Source organism: Siniperca chuatsi, linkage group LG20 (assembly GCF_020085105.1).
Source record: "Siniperca chuatsi isolate FFG_IHB_CAS linkage group LG20, ASM2008510v1, whole genome shotgun sequence".
Lineage (NCBI taxonomy): Eukaryota > Metazoa > Chordata > Actinopteri > Centrarchiformes > Sinipercidae > Siniperca > Siniperca chuatsi.
The window spans coordinates 2,992,346-3,011,439 of NC_058061.1; the positions used below are offsets into that span (position 1 = coordinate 2,992,346).

General features: G+C 40.8%; 1 protein-coding gene across 1 annotated transcript in view; it reads right to left on the minus strand.

Moving 5' to 3' along the window:
- Positions 1-14,216, minus strand: part of rnf213b (ring finger protein 213b) — a 37,778-nt gene extending 23,562 nt beyond the window's left edge. Inside the window, 25 exon segments of the mRNA XM_044179597.1 lie at positions 481-633; positions 726-910; positions 1,121-2,453; positions 3,103-3,255; positions 3,393-3,536; positions 3,625-3,842; positions 3,946-4,105; positions 4,462-5,093; positions 5,222-5,371; positions 5,488-5,655; positions 5,782-5,947; positions 6,337-6,465; positions 6,610-6,708; positions 7,465-7,614; positions 7,699-7,864; positions 7,945-8,000; positions 8,100-8,313; positions 8,400-8,606; positions 10,131-10,378; positions 10,469-10,752; positions 10,854-11,023; positions 12,033-12,188; positions 12,266-13,011; positions 13,153-13,304; positions 14,083-14,216. Coding sequence (XP_044035532.1) covers positions 481-633; positions 726-910; positions 1,121-2,453; positions 3,103-3,255; positions 3,393-3,536; positions 3,625-3,842; positions 3,946-4,105; positions 4,462-5,093; positions 5,222-5,371; positions 5,488-5,655; positions 5,782-5,947; positions 6,337-6,465; positions 6,610-6,708; positions 7,465-7,614; positions 7,699-7,864; positions 7,945-8,000; positions 8,100-8,313; positions 8,400-8,606; positions 10,131-10,378; positions 10,469-10,752; positions 10,854-11,023; positions 12,033-12,188; positions 12,266-13,011; positions 13,153-13,254 — 6,189 coding nt within the window. The 5' untranslated portion in view covers positions 13,255-13,304; positions 14,083-14,216.
- Positions 14,217-19,094: the final 4,878 nt, after the last annotated feature.

The window sequence follows — 19,094 nt, forward strand, 5'->3', positions numbered from 1 at the left end:
CCAAGACCACAGAACAAAACTGATTTAATGATTTTAGCAATGTTTGCAAATTAGGGGAAATTTAAGGCATTGAATTGAGAGATCAATGGGACCCTAAGTAAATATAAGCAGGTGAGTACAGATTTTGGAATATAAAGGCATTTTTAAGCTTTTTCAATAAATGTTCTTCTGCTTGTATTTGGTTTGACATTTGTTTACCAGCTAAAACAGTTTTTATTACTAATGTATGGTCACTAATGCACACTGCACTTGTGGCAGACTTCGTCCAATTATTTCTAGATGCTATGAGTGATGGATAAGTTATATAAAATATGAGAATATGCTGTTATTGAAAGCTGTGACTTCACAGAGTTAAAAAGATATAGGTTACCAGTCATGTTTAATGTAAAGATACATACAACAACGTGACATTTTAAAACTACATGTTCTGACAGTTGACATCCATACTGAGAAGAAGTTCTGATCTGAAGACATTGCTACCTGTTTTGTCTGTTTTTGAGGGGATGTGTATGTTCTCATGACCTCAACAGTGATCAAGTGAGCTACATTCCTTCTCCACAGCATGCCATGGCTGTCGCTCAAACAGCCCAGAACTAACAGATGGAACAGAAGCTCCTCCAGATCCGAACGTACCTGATAGGTAACAAAAGTGAAGAAGAAGACAGACTCAAGTACAACCAACAACAGAACAAGATATCTGCAGAGATAAATGCTTGCATACTTACTCCAGCTGTGTCAATGTGCAGGAGAACAGGGTCCTGCTCTTTCAAGGTTGCCAGTTTCTCTGATAGACTCTTAATCAAGCAGTCTATATCAACGCATGGCTCAATCAGCCTGATCCTAATATGTTTTGCTCTGGAAGATTTTTGCTGGAACTTCTCAAACAAACGATCAATATAAAGGGATTTCCCTACAGAAAAAAGATGTATGTCAAGAAAAACATTGTATGAATTCATTTGAATATTGTACCTGAAAACCCCTATGGGTAAAATCTTTATGTGATTTTACATGATAGCATTTAACATAACATAATATGGTTTTTACATAACAAAGAAATTATTTTCTTGCCACTATTGTATAAGCATTTTTATAATTGCATGCCAATTAGGGTTACCCTTACCAACTGCAGGGCGTACAGATGACACCATCCAGACTGAGAGCTGATTTGGAGAAACCAGTGAGACAAGGTTTTGTGAGAGCCTGCTGTAGTGGTAATGTAGATATTTCCTGGCAGGATCTGCTGTTAGACTCACACCAGCTTGTACTTTGTCATTGCTGAAGAAAGAAGGCACATATCTGTGCTGGTGCTCAACCGGACTGACTATTATCAAACGGTAATGCGGGTTGGCACTTCTCTCAAGACCCTCAAAGAACTCCCCCAAGGCCACACTGACATCATATCCCAGCAGCCCTGGATTGACAAGAGAATATATCTTCTGCCAATTTTGTCTGGAGCCTTGGCCGAGAGCTCGGCGGAGAAAGATCTCCACCTCCTCCTCTTTGGTTTCTTCTCTGCAGACTAGAACCTCATCAGTAGATGGCAGAGGCTGCTCTGGACTCACCATGTAAAATGACAGGATGGTGGTAAAAACCTCTGCACTGGGACAAAGGACAAGATTGGGCTTTCCCTCCTGGAGAACCTGTGGGAGGTTCCTGATCACGTGTTGCTGGTTCATTTCAGAGAGGCATGAAAGGAAGTGGGCCAGAGACGAGATGTCCAAGTACTCGTTGAGGTACTGTGGCATGTTGTTCTTGAATTTACGCCAGAGTTTTTCAAGACTGTCCTCATTGCACTTCCTGATGCCATCAGTGTGTCTGAGTGGTGAGCCCCCTGCATCATCATCACATTTCATGACACAATCCTCTTCATCCTCTGAAGAAAACTCCATCAAATCATGAGCCTCTTCCATGTCCTCTTCAGTGTGTCCTGGTGAAGCTGGTGTTAAGTCCATAGAAGGTTTGTAATATTGATCTTCATTGTCAAACTCAACATCTTCCAATTCATCATCCTTTGAGGTCATACTTGCTGCATTACTGTAAGCAACTCTCACATCAGTTAGAGTGCAGTCAGGCTTTATGGGGAAAAGTAAATACCATAACTGTGGAGGAACTGATGCCTGCCGATGACACACTTTGTGTATCCAGTGGCACAGGTACACGATCTGCTCTGAGGTGTAGTGGTTCAGCAAATTGAAGTTGGAACGCATCTCACAGATGAAGGAACGCCATTCTTTTTGGCAGCTATCCATGGAGTGAGCCAGCTTTTGTAGCTGCTCGGTCACCTCGCCATAGTACACCATCTCTTTACCCATCAGGGATAAGAAGGTGACTTTGATGCACGGTTGCTGTTGTGGGTTGCACTGGACCTCAGCCTGCCATTCCCTGAAGAGCATGTTGCCGGATGTTTGCATCTGAAGAAGGATGGTGCCCAGTCTCTGAACTCCTTCAAAAACCTACGGTACATGTGGACAGGAGTGTTGTTTTCAGTAAACAAGCTCTGATAAACCCACTGTACACTACCTGCCCAGTACCAAACAGCTCACAAAGTTAGAGTCTAAACCAGAGCTTAAAGAATACTTAATATCATGGCAACTGTTGTTACTGGGTGTCTAAACAAGCAATAGGCTGTGTTTTTCAGGTTGTTTTGAAGTTCTTCTGCCCCCTAGTCTCCAAAACAATCAAATAATGCAGCTTTAAGATATCAGAATTTTTATCTGCGTGGTTGAGTGTTGTTAGATGTTAAGACTGGTACATTGGCTTCTTTTCTGTTGCAGCACACTGCTGTGGTTAGTAACATGTTACTTTTCTGGCTAACAATGCCATTAAAGTTACTGTAATCCTACTTTATAACACAAAATCTACACCTGTGCGACTTTATTGTGTAATTTCATCACAATTATTCAAGACGTTACCTGGTTGGAAAAGAACATATTTATCCAGCTAGCCTGATAGCTGTTTACATACAGCAGTATGAGACCGCTTTAGATGTGCTGCCATTTTTGTTGTAGCCCAAACGTCATCTAAATAACCTCTCGCCACTGTACATTGTGCAGAAAGTTAAACACTTTAAATACAAAATTGTCTTTTATAAATGCCATTGACCTCTGTGAACCTGTTGACTTGTTCTCTGCCGTGCTCTCCTTTGGATGACATGAGCATGAGTTTGTTCTGTAGCTCCAGCAGGTCTTCAAGCTTGTAGCTCTTCTCCTCTCTGCCCTTTTTCACTGTGACATGTACCATGTTTTGTAGACATCTCTGCAAACAAGTGAATATCAGAAAGAAAATTTCTCATAAATCTCTTAAATAATTTAGATGAATTCAGTCAAGGCCCTACATCTTGGTATCTTTGACTTATCTTTGACATATCTTTTAATGGAAGATTGTCCACTTGCCTTCTCTGTGCTTTCATCAGACCATCCTATGTAATAAACTCCATGAGCATTAATAGAAGAAGCCAGGGAGAGAGAGGACTGCTCCACAGAGCCGTGGGTCTCCTTCAGTGCTTTCAGCCAGCTCAGCAATCGAGTAGACTCTCTCTGAAAAACAAACCCAGTGGCATCATTGTCACTTTGCCACAGTAACAGGGTTTTATGTTCTGCCTACAAATAACGGAGAAGTAAATACCAATTTGTCTGGTAGCTTATCATCCCTTCTTTGGGTGGCCCACACCTGCTCAGCATACTTCATGAACTCCTCAAAGCCAGCTTGAGGGGAGAGGGAGTAGAGCAGAGGGGCGTAGCCCATCACTGCATCATGGAAACAGGCCACCTGGTCGATCTCTGTGTCATTCTCTCCAGCAGATATGGAAGCCAGGTCGACATAGACCTTCACATCGCTCATATCTGTTGAGGGGACAGAAAAGTGAGCAGGCAGGCATCGTCTGCAAAACTAAAAACAATCTATGTTTTTGCATGAATGTGTAGATTTTTTATGCAAGCGCCTTACTTTTAAGGTTCTCTTTGACCCAGCTGACCAGAGTTTGGCTCGCTAGAAACTCTTCAAGACAGGCAGTGTGCTGCTTGGTGACTGTGGAGAGTTGCTCTTTGGCACTAAACAGGTCATCGCTAAGGGACCCCAGGGCCCTCTGCTTAAATGTGTCTTCTTCCTGTTAAATAGTACACATAATTCAAGACTTATTCATTCTCTTAAAAAGAAAAGCATATTTAAGAGAAAAAGTGTGTTTGCTTCTGCTACACAGATTTAAAAAGTAAATCATCTTTTAAAATTGTTTTGACCACCAATTGTCAATGTTCACCTTCTGCTACTGATTTCTATTCTATATTTAAATGTACTTATTAAAATGTTGAATATGCATCTCTTATGTAAGTGAATATTATGAATACGAAATTGTAAAGAAAACAGGAATAACAAGAGTATGCTTTCTTTTGGGTAGCCCACTGCAAATCAGTTCCTTTGTAAATACTGTAATTCAAATTTAATTTCAGATCACAAGACTATTACCATTTGGCTGAGAGTGTCAATTTCCGTGAAGTTCCCAGAAAGCTTCATTTTTTCAGCTATCTTCAGCATTGCACTGGCTGCAGCTGCTGCCTCGTGGAGCTGTCGATACTCCTGGATCTGACGAAGTCGAAGCTCCACCCAGTTCTCCTCAGGTTTGAACCTTCCTGACTCTCTAAATGTGTCTGACATCAGACTTAGCTCCTTCTCTATTAGTTTCCCATCTCCCTGGTCGCCAGACTCCACCAACACCTGATCGAGCTGCTTAAAAGTGATGTTTGCATTTGCAATGCTGACACCAAGCTGAAAGAACTCTGTCAGTAGTGGCTTCCAGATGTTTTCGTAGATCTGTGTTAGGGTGACTGAAACAGGAGCTGAGCACGGTTGCCTCATTGACGCCAAAGATGCAGCCCCCTTGACCCAGGAGGACAGAATCAGGTTGCTGTGATGCAGTTTTTGCATCTCACTGACCATTTTCAAGACATTCAGACTGGTGTTATACCAGAGGATCTGGGGAGGGCCCATCTTCCCCAATTTCCCCTCAGCATCAAAGGACTGAACGAGCACCAGTTTGTTCAGGCTCACAGTTTGAAGATCTGCACTGTGCTGCGTCTCGAGAGTCGACATCTCAGGAGCTGGTTAAATATGAACCATGTTACTGAAGAAAACAACGCATAAAACCACAATACAGAGCCAAACTCTCTAACTCAACATAATTCAAGTTAATAATGGGGTACGTACTTATTTGTCTACCTAAACTTACCCGTGATGCTTTCTGTAACCTTTGCTATCATCTTTATCAGTGTATCCATCTGCTGTTTCCGCTGCATGAAATAGTTCAAATCTTTCTCTCTCTGAGCCAAAACAACCCCTGCATTGACAGGAATGGTCTCAGATTTGGTGTTTTTCTTGTCTGTGGAAGACATAATGCAGCTATTATTCATTAATATAGTTTTTCCATTAAGGGTAAATTTAATGTAGTAATCATGGAAGGTTGTTTGTGATGTTAATGCTTGATAAGGTTCATACACTGCTGGTAAAGTCTCTTAAACTGCTCTTTATATTTCAGGCAGGTCTGTAGGTGTCCCAGGGGCACATGTCCTTGAAGCAGAGACTGCACCAGAGACTGCAATGCGGCCAGACAGCTGTGGACAACCTGCCCTGCATGGTCATCCACCTGGATCGACTTCCAATCACCTGGGCCAAAACAATGACATCGTGACCATTATGAAACTTTAATAGCACTAAGTAAATAACCGTAAGGAAATAAGAAAAAAATAAATATATATTTAAATGAATGAAATAAATAATGAAATGAAGTACCTTGAGACAGTAGATGGTTCATGGCGGACTGTGGATCGAGCAGCTGGACTACAGAGTTGTCTCTGAATCGTCCTGCTGACTCAACCACAACAGCAGACACTACAACATCAGGGGGAACCTTCATCTTAGAGCTGAGACTCCGCATCAGGTCTCCCTCCTGCCCTCTCTAAAAACATGAAACAACTTAATTCACCTGCTTGATTAGAGAAAAAAAAAATGGTGTGAGAATTAACTACTTCTGAAAATCTGGATGGGGTGTCTCATTAAAATCTGGATGGGGTGTCTCATTAAAAGAGTGCTGTCAAAGTGGCCAGCAGTGATTGAGACTGTGATTGTGATAAGGTCTGACTGGATCACCTGGGCAAGTATGCATGATTGTTGAAGGTACATCAGTACCCAAACGCATCATATGACGTGTGATACAAAAATGTACCTTAAATCTTGACTAGTTGGGTGTGGGGAGCCCCATCTCAAGCAGCAGCTTTAGAAAATGAATACAGAACTTTCTCTGGTGAGAAGGATGCACTCTGAACAGATCTTTAATATGTACTGTACCTGGCAGATTGTCTTGATAGCAGACTGACACAGCTCGTCGAAACAGGTCTGTACAACCTCATGGCTTTTCCTTAGAACTGCCAAGGACGACTCAAGGCAGCAGACCACCACTTTATCCTCCTCACTTGCCTGCAAAGGAAACAGTTCAGATGTGCTGGAAAGCATTTACCTGCTGGCACTAGATTCCTGTTAAAATCTATGCCTTTCCTGACCTCAGATGTCACTTAAACAAGACGAATAACGTCTATTTTACACTTATCAATAAACGATCACCTTGGAAATCCTCTTTGTCAGGTCTTTTTTCAGGCTCAGCCTCCAACGGGATGAAACTTCTTCAAGAGAGCATTCCACCGTCAGCAGCGCATCCCACATCTGATAATTCAACAGTTATTATTATAGGAGGCGTTATAGTATGTCAAACCTGGTCTAACTGCATGATTTAAAGGAGAAGTGTTTAGGATTTAGTGGCATTAGTGGCTTCCAAGTGTGTAGGAGAAACTACGGTGGCCGCTAAACTCGCAAAAAACACGAACAGCCCTATCTAGAGCCAGAGTTTGGTTTGTACGTTCTGGGCTACTGTAGAAACATGGCAGCCTCCGTGGAAGGGGACCTGCTCCCTCTGTAGATAAAAACTGCTTATTCTAAGGTAACGAAAACACAACAATTCTTATTTTCAGGTGATTATACACTAATAAAAACATACTTATAAATATCATATCTCCAGTTCAGTGTTACACACTGGTCCTTTAAGAAAATAATTACGGCTCATCATGTTCCTTTTTGATTTTTCAAAAATGAAAAAAGTCAATGTATCTATTCATTTTCATTACTAAAAACATTTGCAGCACAAACACTGTAAACATTTACAGTATTGTTTTTTCATTTTCACTTTATCAGAAGGACTTGTTCACTGTAAACTGCGGTGATAATTGTCTTCTTGCAGCAGGGAACAAACCATAACATAACCTTTGGGTGTTTGGGTACATAAAAAACTGAAAACGGTGTGCCTTAAATACAGATGACAACCTACTGTACGAGCTGAGTGGTAAACAAGAAGGAATAAAGCCAAAGTCAACTGAATAATGACCATAAGCTGACTACTAGCAAATATTCTGTTGAACTGCGTACCTCAATTTCCTTTGGGTAAGTGAGTGATTTTGACGGCGTCACAAGGGGTTTTTGCAGCAATTCATCTCTCCACTCACTGATTCGCTGCTGCACAGCATGTAGCTCCTCCAAGAGTTTCTGCTTTAAGGTCTCAAACTCATCTTCAGAGGACTAAAAGGCACAAAAGGAACACAGTGAATTCAAGTTACTGTTCAATAATGAGGCAGTCAGAGCACATAATAAAGAGATTGTTACCTCTTTCCTCAGTTTAGCCTCCAAAATCTCTGCCAATTTCAACACTAGCTGGTAGGACAGGACTACAGCCTGGTACCACGGGACGAGTCGCACGATTCTGCATGTGTGCTTCACGACACTGATGCTGCTCATGAAGGCTGGCTTGATATTTCCATGTTCAATCATTCTACAGACACAGAGCAAACGTTACAGGGAGCGCAATACCACAGTGCATCAGTGGGACTTGTAGAATATTTCAGATGTTACCTGTCCTTCTCTTTGTCTACCTTCAGCAGGATATCGGTCAAGGTTTTCTGAGTATGCTGCATGAAGAAAGGACAAAGGATCACACAAAGGATCATTTAAAAGATAAAACAATGTTATTTGAAATGTTTATTATTGTCATTTGTAGATTTTTCCACCTTTACGTTCTCCTGTGCTCTGTTGTTATCCCTTGGGTCTCCACATTTTTGGAGTCTGTACAACAGACTCTGGATCAGGTGTTCTGCAGGTATTCCTGTCAGGTCTGAAAATGCAGGAAGATCCTCAAATGCGACCAGAGATAACCAGCTCATCAGAAGCAGAGGCATCTCTTTAGCCATAGATAAGTGTGTCTGGATCAAAGTCAGCATTCTCCTGTGAAGAAAACAAAAAGTTATTTCAACAAAATATGATCACCATTTCAGGAGAAGAAAGTTAAGGTTGCTCTGAGACAAACTCACTTCCTTTTGTCAGGGTAGGACTGTATATTCTCCCTGAACCTGGTGAAATTGACACGTTCAAGTCCCGACCAGTTCTCCTCCTCCACAGCTGGACCCACTTTTGTTGCGTCGGCTCCTGGTTGTCTGAGTCTGAAGAGCAGAGGAACGAGCAGAACGAGCTCCGACACCGTCTGCTGCGCACAGTGGTTTATCAGACCCAACACGGCACTGAAAGGAAGAAACAGAGTAGTGTGAGAATGTGTTATACAAGGTCATACATCAATATCGCACATAAATACTTCTGTTACTACTCCAAACGCTTCTACTCCTATTACCACACATGGTAACCAATGAGGACACCAAGGCCATGTTTCTAGGATTGCAGGGGTTTTAATCGCCTTAAGAGGAGTTTACATTCTACAGTTAAACAAATGAGTTTTGAAGGCTGATTCTGATATTTTGACACTCTAATTCGACAGATTTTAGGCAAAAAGTAAGTAAACAAATAAATTCATTCATTCATGTAATTCAAATATAATTTAATATAATATAATAACAGATTTAGTATTTCTCTACCAGAATTGTATTCCTGAAAGTGTGATGAGTGCTTTGAAACAGCATTTAAAAAACAGCTTGGAAGATAAAACCAGAAATTATAATTGATATTAAATTAATAAATAATTATAAAAAAGAAATAGAAGAAAATTTGAAATCTTTTGGTGTCAAAGGTGTCTCAGGACTGGTGGGGTGGGAGTTTTGTTTCACCATCTAATTAACTAACTATCTCATGGCTGGGAAACTTCTGTGTTTTTCATTGAAGCCACTTGAAATAGTCTGCAGTAAGACATTTCATTTCTTAAGCTAATAATTCCAGTTGAATGGCAAATGTCTCTATTGGTAACTGTTGTTGTTATTCCCTTTTTTTTCTCTGCCTTTATTGTATTATCTTGTCTGATAGGTCTTTCTTGCAAAATAAGTATCTGACCCACATGGGAAATAAAAAAAACAAAACTGTTTTCACAGTAAGGGTTTCTTTCATGGGTCGAAGGCTGAAACATGATAATGGAGTTATTTGCCCATATTCTTTAAACCTCTAACTCTTCATTCAAGTTAAATGGCTATCTGCCAGTGTACTGGATTGTAAAATTCAAGCACCTCGACAGTACAGCAGTAAATACACATTTAGCTAAAAATATGAACAGGAAATCCCAGAACTACAGATAAAAGAAATTCCTTATTAGAAAATACATTAACTGAAAGCAAGAGCAACAGAAGCGAACTTCACCCTGCTACCACCACCATCAGTGACTGTATGGCTTGAATTAGCTCCTAATGTTTGGAGACAAATTACTTTCCACTAGTCTGACAAAACAAAATCTTAATTCAAGGTCCACTTCCTAGCTTCTTCTTCTGAGTTTGCTCAGTTGTCATGGAGATAGCACAGTTGTCATCATCTGACGTAAGTATGAAACTTTTTTTTAATGTTATATTTTAAGGAGTTTTTTTTTTTTTACAGAAAAACATCCACACAAAAAGAAAAAAACCCAACAACTAATAAACACAATCCCTGCAAAAGACAAACATCATGAAAAAAACAGAGGAATAAAATACAAATAAATAAGTATGGGACTTTTGGTTCTGTACTTAGATCACGTGATGACATCTGAGCAAACTCCATCCCCTGAGGAAGACCGTCACACCTAGTATGTGGACCTCTTTCTTTGTCAAGCTTGAACCTTTTGCAAAACTTACTATTGGGCACTTTGGAAAAAACTGAGCAACTCATCGAGGTTTTTCTTGTCCATTGCGGTCTCTGAGGACACCAGGAGACACAGCTCAGCCCAGCCTTTCACTCCGAGGTTGATGTCACACTTTCTGGTAACATTGAAAACAGACAGGCCCAGAACAAGTGGACTGGCGCTCCTCCAGCTGCTTGGGAATTTCTCCTTTGGCTCTCCTTTTAAGATCTGAACCAAAGTCTCTGAAATCAGCTCGAACGTCTATAAATTAAAAAAAAGTTTGGTTATATTGGAATATTGGAGTTGATATATAATGAATGCTTTGAACTCTACTCTTCTTGTTGCACCAACCTTGACCATGGGAGGTCGTGAATTGTCTGGGAATGTCATCCTTTCATGTGCAGAACCGAGACTCTTCATAAAATGCAACAATTTGTCACACAAGCGCTCAGTGCTCTGTTTGTCTGACGGGGACCATTTCTGGAAGATGCTGTTCAGCAGATCTGCCGCTGAGGCCTGCCAGGCGTCTGATATCTCTACACCTTTTGTTTTCTTCAAGCCGACCATGTTGAGGCCAGTTTTCCAGAAACTATGCCCTTCCTGACGACTAATGAAGCCTTCATAAAGGTGCAACTCTAGATGAAACACAGGCAGGTACGTGATCCGTTAATGTGAAAAGACACAAACCTACAGTGGTGTGTTGGCATGCTGAGACCAAATGGTTTGCTTGCCTTACCTTTAATGTTTGAGTCGACTGGAATGTGAATGTATCTTGTGGTTATTCCTGAAATCTCTTTCTGTCGTTGCTTTACACCATACCGATAAGTCAACCAGCTGCCTCTCCGCAGGTTGCTTTCTTCAGTGGAAAGACTTGCTTCTACCAGACAGCATCCCTCTTTTAGTCCACTAAACATAAAATATGGAGCATTTGTTATAACGATAGCTCGGCTCTGTACTCCAGCACACTGGATTTTAAATGAAACTGAAGCTGTTTACATTCATATTGGCTGAACAGTGTAAGATATGTAGTTCCATACATAGTCAGGACAATGATCCTAAGTATAAAATCAAGGCAACCCAGGAGTTTGTAGGGCCAAACAGTGGACATTTCGTGACTGACCCAGTCAGACACAAGAGCTCAGTCCAGCTCATCATGTATTTCACCCGCCGAATACCAGACTAAAGGCAAAAAAGCCCCTGAAGCAAGCAAGAAGTGAAGCTAGTTGCATGATGTCTGTGGGTTGGAGACTTCAGATTCACTGACTGAAGGGATTTCATACCAAATATTAAATATAATAACTTTATTTAAACTCATATTAATTCGATTTTTTGGCCACTTGCAGGCAACGCAACAAGTTGTAAAGACAACACGGACTTATTATTACCTTATGAGGCTGATATGTTGAATGTGTTAGCAAACAGTTGCCTGTTTTTCCATTTACACTATTGTACATGACCAAATGTTTGGGGACTCATATGTGATAGTTGAACATGTCATTCCAAATCCATGGGCATTAATCTGCTGCTATAACAGCCTCCACTCTTCTGGGAAGGTTTTCCACAAGAGTTTGGAGCCTGGCTGCAGCTGGCTCTGTGCACAGGGGGGCATTGTCATGTTGAAACAGGAATGTTCCCCAAACTGCTGCCAAAAAATGGGAAACACGCTATTGTCTTAAATAGCATTTATGTTGCCTAAAACTGGGAGACATTGTATTAAAAGGACTACAGGTCCTGTTCATCTGATGTGAATGTGAACACCCTCAAATTGAAGCTGAGAGTCGGTCCTTTAACCTCACAGTCGTCATTGCATTTCAGATCTAAAGTGCTGGAGTACAGAGCCAAAACAGTGAAAAACATCTCACTATACTAATATATTCTGTGTATTACAGCTTATACAAATATCATCAATACTCACACAAAATGCTTAATTTCCAAGTGTAAATATCCTCCTTCCTGAAACAGCACAAGCGTGTCATGCGCTTGGTTGAATTTAAACTTTTTGTCCAGCACAGCATAGATGTGAAAGGTGAACATGGGAGCACCAGGTGGAGGTCTCACCGGGCTCCGATCACTGTGGACACAGAAAATAAATGTTTACAATCACACAATCACTCAACCACAGTATTAGCTGCTAATGTGTACCCTTACCGTGTGCTTTGGGATGGTTTTGTGGTTGTATCTGCTGCTTTGGAGGCTTCCATACTGGACTGTTTCTCACCCCCGCCCGCTCCAGACACAGCTTTGGCGTAAGACATCGGTTCGGCACCTTTTTCGGCTTGGGAGGCTGTGGGATCGCCTGAGGTTCCTGCAGAGGGATTCTCCTCTTTAGACTTTGACTCTTTCTTAGGGTTTTGCTCCTTGGCTGGATCTGATGATGCTCTGTCACTGTCTGGATTTTCATTTTTCGTGTTGCCGTCTTGCAGCTTGGCTTCAGGTGTGTGTTTGTCTTGTTTTAGCTGTGACTCAGCAGCACTGTTTGTGTCAGGTTGAGTCTTTTCGTCGTTTGCGCCGTCTTGTTTTGGCACAGGAAAGTCTGTCTGTGTTTCCTGGTTGCTCTGTAAAACAACTGGAGTTTGTGTGAATCTGTCTGTGCCTTTAAGTTTCCTTGTTTGAGTCTGAGCTTGCACCATCTTAGAATCTTTGTTGCGTTGTTCTCCACTGTTTGGCAAGGTGTCTTCCACTTGGGGATCGACATGTTGTGTTTCTATTGGCACACTCTGCTGAGTTTGGCTGCTTGTAGTCTCCACAACTTCCATCTTGCTTGTTTCTGTGTTTTCACTTTTGACCTCTGCATCCCCTTTAACGTTTGAGTGGCTCTTTTTTCTTCTTCGAGTTCTCTTTTTCCTCCTCTCTTTGTCTTGAGCTTTCTTGCTGAGATTGGCGGGTCCTTGTTCCTGGAATACACATTAACGTAATCTTTAACTGAGGATCATGTATCTGGTTTTAAATTCTTTCGTGATGGTTCAAATACTGTTAAAAAGTCAGACAGGTTTCGACTGAAACCCTGAAATCTGTTCTTATGACTGCATTTCTACCTTATTTCTTTTCCGGGGTCTTTTGGTTGCAACATCCTCTGTTTTCTGGCTCTCCACGTGGGGTCCGGTGGCGCTGGGGAGGTTTCCCGCTCCCTCCTCCATCTGTAGGGACTCTGTTGTCAGGGGAGTCCCTGTTCCCCTGTTATTCGTCTCTGAATATAAAAATCACACACAGTCACATCCTCCATGTCTGAGACTAACTATTCAAGTTAAGTCAGTTGGATTACAGCCAGTAAGGGAGGGGCAAAATGAGAAATGCTGCCACAGCTGGTTTCCAAGTGCACCCATTCATCCTCCTGAGGGACTTTATATAAACATAAATTAGTTAAAAATATTATGCCACTATAATAAACTAATTATATCACAATCTGTAATACAATACCACCATAAACACCACTTGGGATGCAACTACAAATTACTTTTATTATGAATAAAACTTGTGATATATATATAGTCTATAAAATGTCAGTAATGAAAAGTGCCCATCAGGCTCCCAGAGTCCAATGTGACTTATTTAAATGGCTTGTTTCGTCACACCCACAGTCCAAAGGCCTGATAATCCATTTAAAATGACATCAAACAGAGAAAAGCAGCAAATCCTCATGTTTCAGCAGCTGCAAATGTTTAAAAAATAAAAAAAATGTTGGCAGTTAAGTTTTCTGTTGACCAAATAATCGGTTAATTAACTAATCACTTCAGAACTAAACACCACGAGGCTACCATACCGTACTACAGATACACAAGTTGTATAATTAAAAACTAAGCTATTAAAAAAAACACAATAAACACCACTGACTAAAGAGGGTATTTACTGATCGAGTTCAGTAAAATCATCAGCTCTCGTCTAACACTAGATGTGGTTACATTGCACAAGTGAAGCAGTGCATTAAAGACGAAACGCATTAATAGTTTTATGCTCTGTTTGCCTACCTTTGCAGCTGACAAGTTCGCACGGATCTGTCAGGTAATAACTGAAATCATAAGCAAATGTTTATCACAGACCTGCTGTGACCTCCCGCAAGAAACTCCAAGGGAGCGTCAACAAATTCACCAACCAGTCTAACGCTGGCGGTTATCTTCCGACTGAGCTCCAGGTTATCTATCTGAGCTAACCCTGTTAAATTAGTAAAATATGACTCGCCATATTAATCGTCTTTAACTTTAGCTAATACACTGCCTTAAAGGTTTCTCGTTCTTGATTTAGTAAGTAATTTCTCGACCGTCCCTAAACCCAAAGAAGCCTTTTCAGTTTCGTTTCTCTCGCCGTCTCATCGAACAAGAAACTCATGCTGCGTTCAAGTGCGCGTCGGAAGTTCTTTCTCTTTCGGCAGTATAGAAACCTATTGCACATTGATGTGATCTACATTTACTCAAGTACTGTCCGAAAGTACACATTTGAGGTAGCTTACTTGTATATTTACTTGAGAATTTCCATTTAGTAGGCTACTACTTTATACTTGTACTCCATTATACTGTACTTTTTACTCCACTACATTCATTTGAGAGATGTAGTTACTAGTTACTTTAAAGATTCTCAGCAATACTAGCCCAACAATATATAATAGTATAATGCTCTCAGGGGCCTTTTTCTGCATGAGCACGTTCACTTTTAATACTTTTGCTAATGATTCTTACGTACTTTTACTTAAGTAACATTTTTATTGCAGTAAAGGATCGGAATACTTCCTCCACCTCTGTATGATTAAAAAAAAGGCAAAAATGATCATCTTTGCTGGCCCATAATTACGTTCATTGCTCCCCTGTTATGGATAACTTCGGGTCTGGAGTTTTTGGTGGCAAATGATTTATAATAGAGCAGACTTTATCATAATTTAGGGTTTAGTGAAATGCCGCTGCCAGTAAGAAATACTGTCAGGAATCACAAAATGGGTTTTGTCAGAACTAGATCAAAATGTACTTCAAAAAGATTTTATTTTGAAGAAACAGAAAAAAATCATCTCAGACAGATGTGCAAAATACACAGAATATCCAAAACAAGTTATTAATCTTATTACAAGGTTGCTGCTACTATTATAATATAAATCATGATAACTAGAAGGTTATTGTGTGAACGCTGCTGCTGAACGCCTGATTGTTGACATAAAAACCAAGTTGTTTTCCAAACCCAGATGAATTTATTGAATGTACTCAGATATCTACAGGTCAAATATGGCAAGAGATCCTATTGTATTGAAAGTCAAATAGCTTAAGTGTAACTGCAGCATCCAAAAATGGCTAATTCATCCCAAAGTTTACACAAATTTCAATATTCATATTTGCACAAGTCTATGGACCAAACCCAGAACACACACTCCTGTTCATCACGGGAGGATACAAAGCCTCTGATGCTGGGGAGCCACCTAGCGGTAAAGTAGAATATAACTACAGTATATAAACACTGTTCAAATTACATTCGATAGTTATTACAAGAAAAAAGAACAGGTATGACCTTAATATGCAGGTAGATTATCAGAAGCAGTCCAGTGAGAAGAGATGAATGAAGAAATAAATCAAACAGTGGTGTCAAATATGTTTCCAACCTTGTGGGAGTTCAGCACAACAATGAAATGATATTATTTCGGTGCTGTGTCACCTGAGAACAGGTGAAACTGATACAAGAACTCAGGTTCTTGTACTGTTTAGGGGTTTTGTGTCCAGCGATTCTGCTGTATGTAATCTATAAATGTCCCAGTTCTGCAGTTTAGACAGGTGATAGGACTACACCAGTGAAAACAAGAATTTCACACCATGAGAGTGCTAACAGGAGATGAGATATGACCTCACCTGCAGCAAGACATTTTAGAACAAAACCCTGTCTTTATCAGAAAAAAATATTTATGAACTGAACTCATTTGGAGACTGTAATAAGAGCAGTATCCCTGGATAAAACATAACATTACTTCAAAGCTTCATCATCTCTCTTCAGTCCTGTGAACCTGCAGGTTTCTTGATTCTCCGAACGACGACCCTGCTTCTCCTTCCTTGAGGTCGACCTCCTGCATCCCTCGCAGCAGCCTCCGTCTGTCCTGGCAGCGACCCCGGGGGTCGGGGTTCACCTCGGGGCGGTGCGGGGTTCCTTCCTAATCGCACGTTGTCCGCGAAGGCCTCCACTCCGTCAAACTTGGCTGTCAGCTCAGAGAGACGCTCCTTCAGCGTGTTGAACTCCTTGTAGAGATCTCCCAGGGCGTCTGACAGCGGCTGGATCCTGAGGGACGGACCAGTCAAAGAAAACGACTCTTCTGACTCAGAAGCAACTCACAAAGATGATGTGATGGGAAAATACAAAACAAGAAAAGTCAAAGAATGAAATGACAAGAAAACACATCACATTATGGTTAAAAATGAAGATAGAACCTTCCATAGTCAGGCAGCACGGTGTTGTGGTCGTGGAGCAGCAGATCTTTGACCTGATTCATGATGGCATATTTCCAGTTGTCTAAAACCAACGTGAGGTTGGCACATCCTCTGGTGTTCACTCTTTCTGCTACAGCTGAGTAAAACACAGAGTAGGTAAAGTATAAGTTCTTTATCAAAACCACAGTCAATAAGGAAACATACCAATTTTATAGTTTTACTACTGATTTTATTACAAAGTCATTATTCAAATGGTAAATGGGCCCTAAATGATCTTCAGTGGTGGAACAAGCAGCCAATTTGACTTAATTCAAATCAGTAACAGCAGAATGGAAAATTACTGCAGTTCTAGTAAAAGTTCTGTGTTCAGTTCATGTAAAGTAAAGTATTCAAAGTGTAAAGGTTACTTCTGCCATTTCTGATCAGAACGAAGAAGGAAAAGAAAAGAGGAAAGACTGAAAGATGGAAACAAGGCAGGACAGAAGGAAGGACGAAAAGGAGGAGAAGAGGAAAGAAGGAAGAAAGGAAAAAATGGAAAACGGAAAGAAGTAATGAAAAAATAGACCTTTTACAGAATGTAAAATCTAAATCTGATCGTAACTCCAACTTTGTGATTTGCAGATCAAAAGACGCCTGGGTTAAAACGGGGAGTTAGTTATTTCTATAGCACAATTCCTGCATCTCAAAGAGCTTCACAGAAAAGCCAATAATCATAACGAGCTACAACAAAACAAGGGCGAATACTATGAAACAGGATGAATTTCACTTTAAAGGCAAGATAAAATAATTGCTTGATAAAATGACTTCAGGAGAAAACAATGTTAAAAATATGTTTCTTAAGGTTTCGTTTAAAAGTGTCTACAGATATAACTGTTAACTGAACAGCGTTTCAATAACTATATTTTAAAGTGTATTTAGGACCTGCCTCACATTGAAATACTGTTAAACCAATAGTTATATGTAAGACAGACATCTAAAAGAAACCTTTCTTTTTAAGCACATTTACTCCAGTTTTAAGACGACAAGACGGATTTTCACCTGGAAATCACCTAAAGGACTTTCTGAGACTGAGAAATGAAATATTTCCCATTGAAATGTAGCAGAGGAAAAGTAGGAAATCTCCAAACCTGGTACTCAAACCTCAAAATCACTTGAGTAGGTGTGAGAAATATGAAGAGAGAGATACGTGTATTTAACCTTCATTCCTGTAATCCCACTCTGGTCTCTGGGTTATTTTCTGTTTCTGAGCAGCACACAGAGTCACCGATAAGATGAACAGAACTCCAGCAGTCTTCATCCTTAAACCCGCATCTGGAAACTAACACACACGTCGTCTGAGTATCTTTTACTGTCTGGCACTACAGAGCAACAACTCGAGAGCTAAAACTTCATCTGCTGTAATTAAAATGTAGAAAACAAACCTGCAGTGACAGCCCAAAGTCCAATAATCCAGTGAGGTCAAAGCTGACACTTTCTTTTGAACAGTTTATTATCTGCAAAGGAGGGACGGTCTTCAGTCTCCACTCCCATCTGAGGCTCTCACAGACTGAGCATCATATATCAGGACTTCACTTCAAAGTCTTTTCTTTCAGTCACTGTTTTCTATCAAGACGTCAGTTAACTCAACAGCATCAAAATAACATGAAAAAAGTTTTCAGTTTCCTGTCAACAATCAGGCGGACGGTTCATAACCAACATTATAACGAGGCAGAACATGAAAGTGTACATGAAGTGTAGACGCTGCAATGTGATCTCAGTCCTCCGGGACCTTCGGCAGATGTTCTACGGTCACGTCCAACTTACACATCCCCGTTGATCTGTTGTCCATCTGCAGTCCTGAGGAGCCGGGCCAGTGTCTGTGGTGATGGGGCTCACTTACGCTGGACTCTACCTGCTCTGATTGATTACGTTGGATGTCCTTACAGCGAGGTGAATTTCAAACAGTGAATAAATCAGCAAAACCCCCACGTGGTCTGGACACCACAAAGGCCGTTTAACAGGAAACGCACACAGAGAGTATTCTGATTGGGAGGTGAAACACGTGATGATGAAAACCAGGTTGAATTTGAGTCTCAAGGAGACAAATGTCCACACTGTCTGGCCAAAAGTATGCGGACACCTGAACATAACACTCATATATGATAGTTTAACATCTCATTCCTAAACCGTGGACATTAATCTGCTGCTGTGACAGCCTCCACTCTTCTGGTTTCAGGTTTTCCACCACATGTAGGAACCTGACTGCAGAGATTTGCTTCCATTCAGCCACAAGAGCATCAGTGATCAGGTCTGGCTCACAGTCGGCGTTCCAGTTCATCCCAGAGGTGTTGGATGGGGTTGAGGTCGGGGCTCTGTGCAGGCCAGTCAACTTCTTCCACACTAAACTGGGAAAACCACTGACTTTGTGCACAGGGGCATCGTCATTAAAACTAGACCAATAGATCTCATGTTATGTTATTGCAGATATATCTGTATCAGTATAATTTTCAGCCAACAAGTAACAAGAAATTGTAGTACAGAGATGCCAAACTAGGTTTGAGGTCATTTTAAAAGTGTCTCCATTACATAGTTTGTCCACCAGAGAGTCC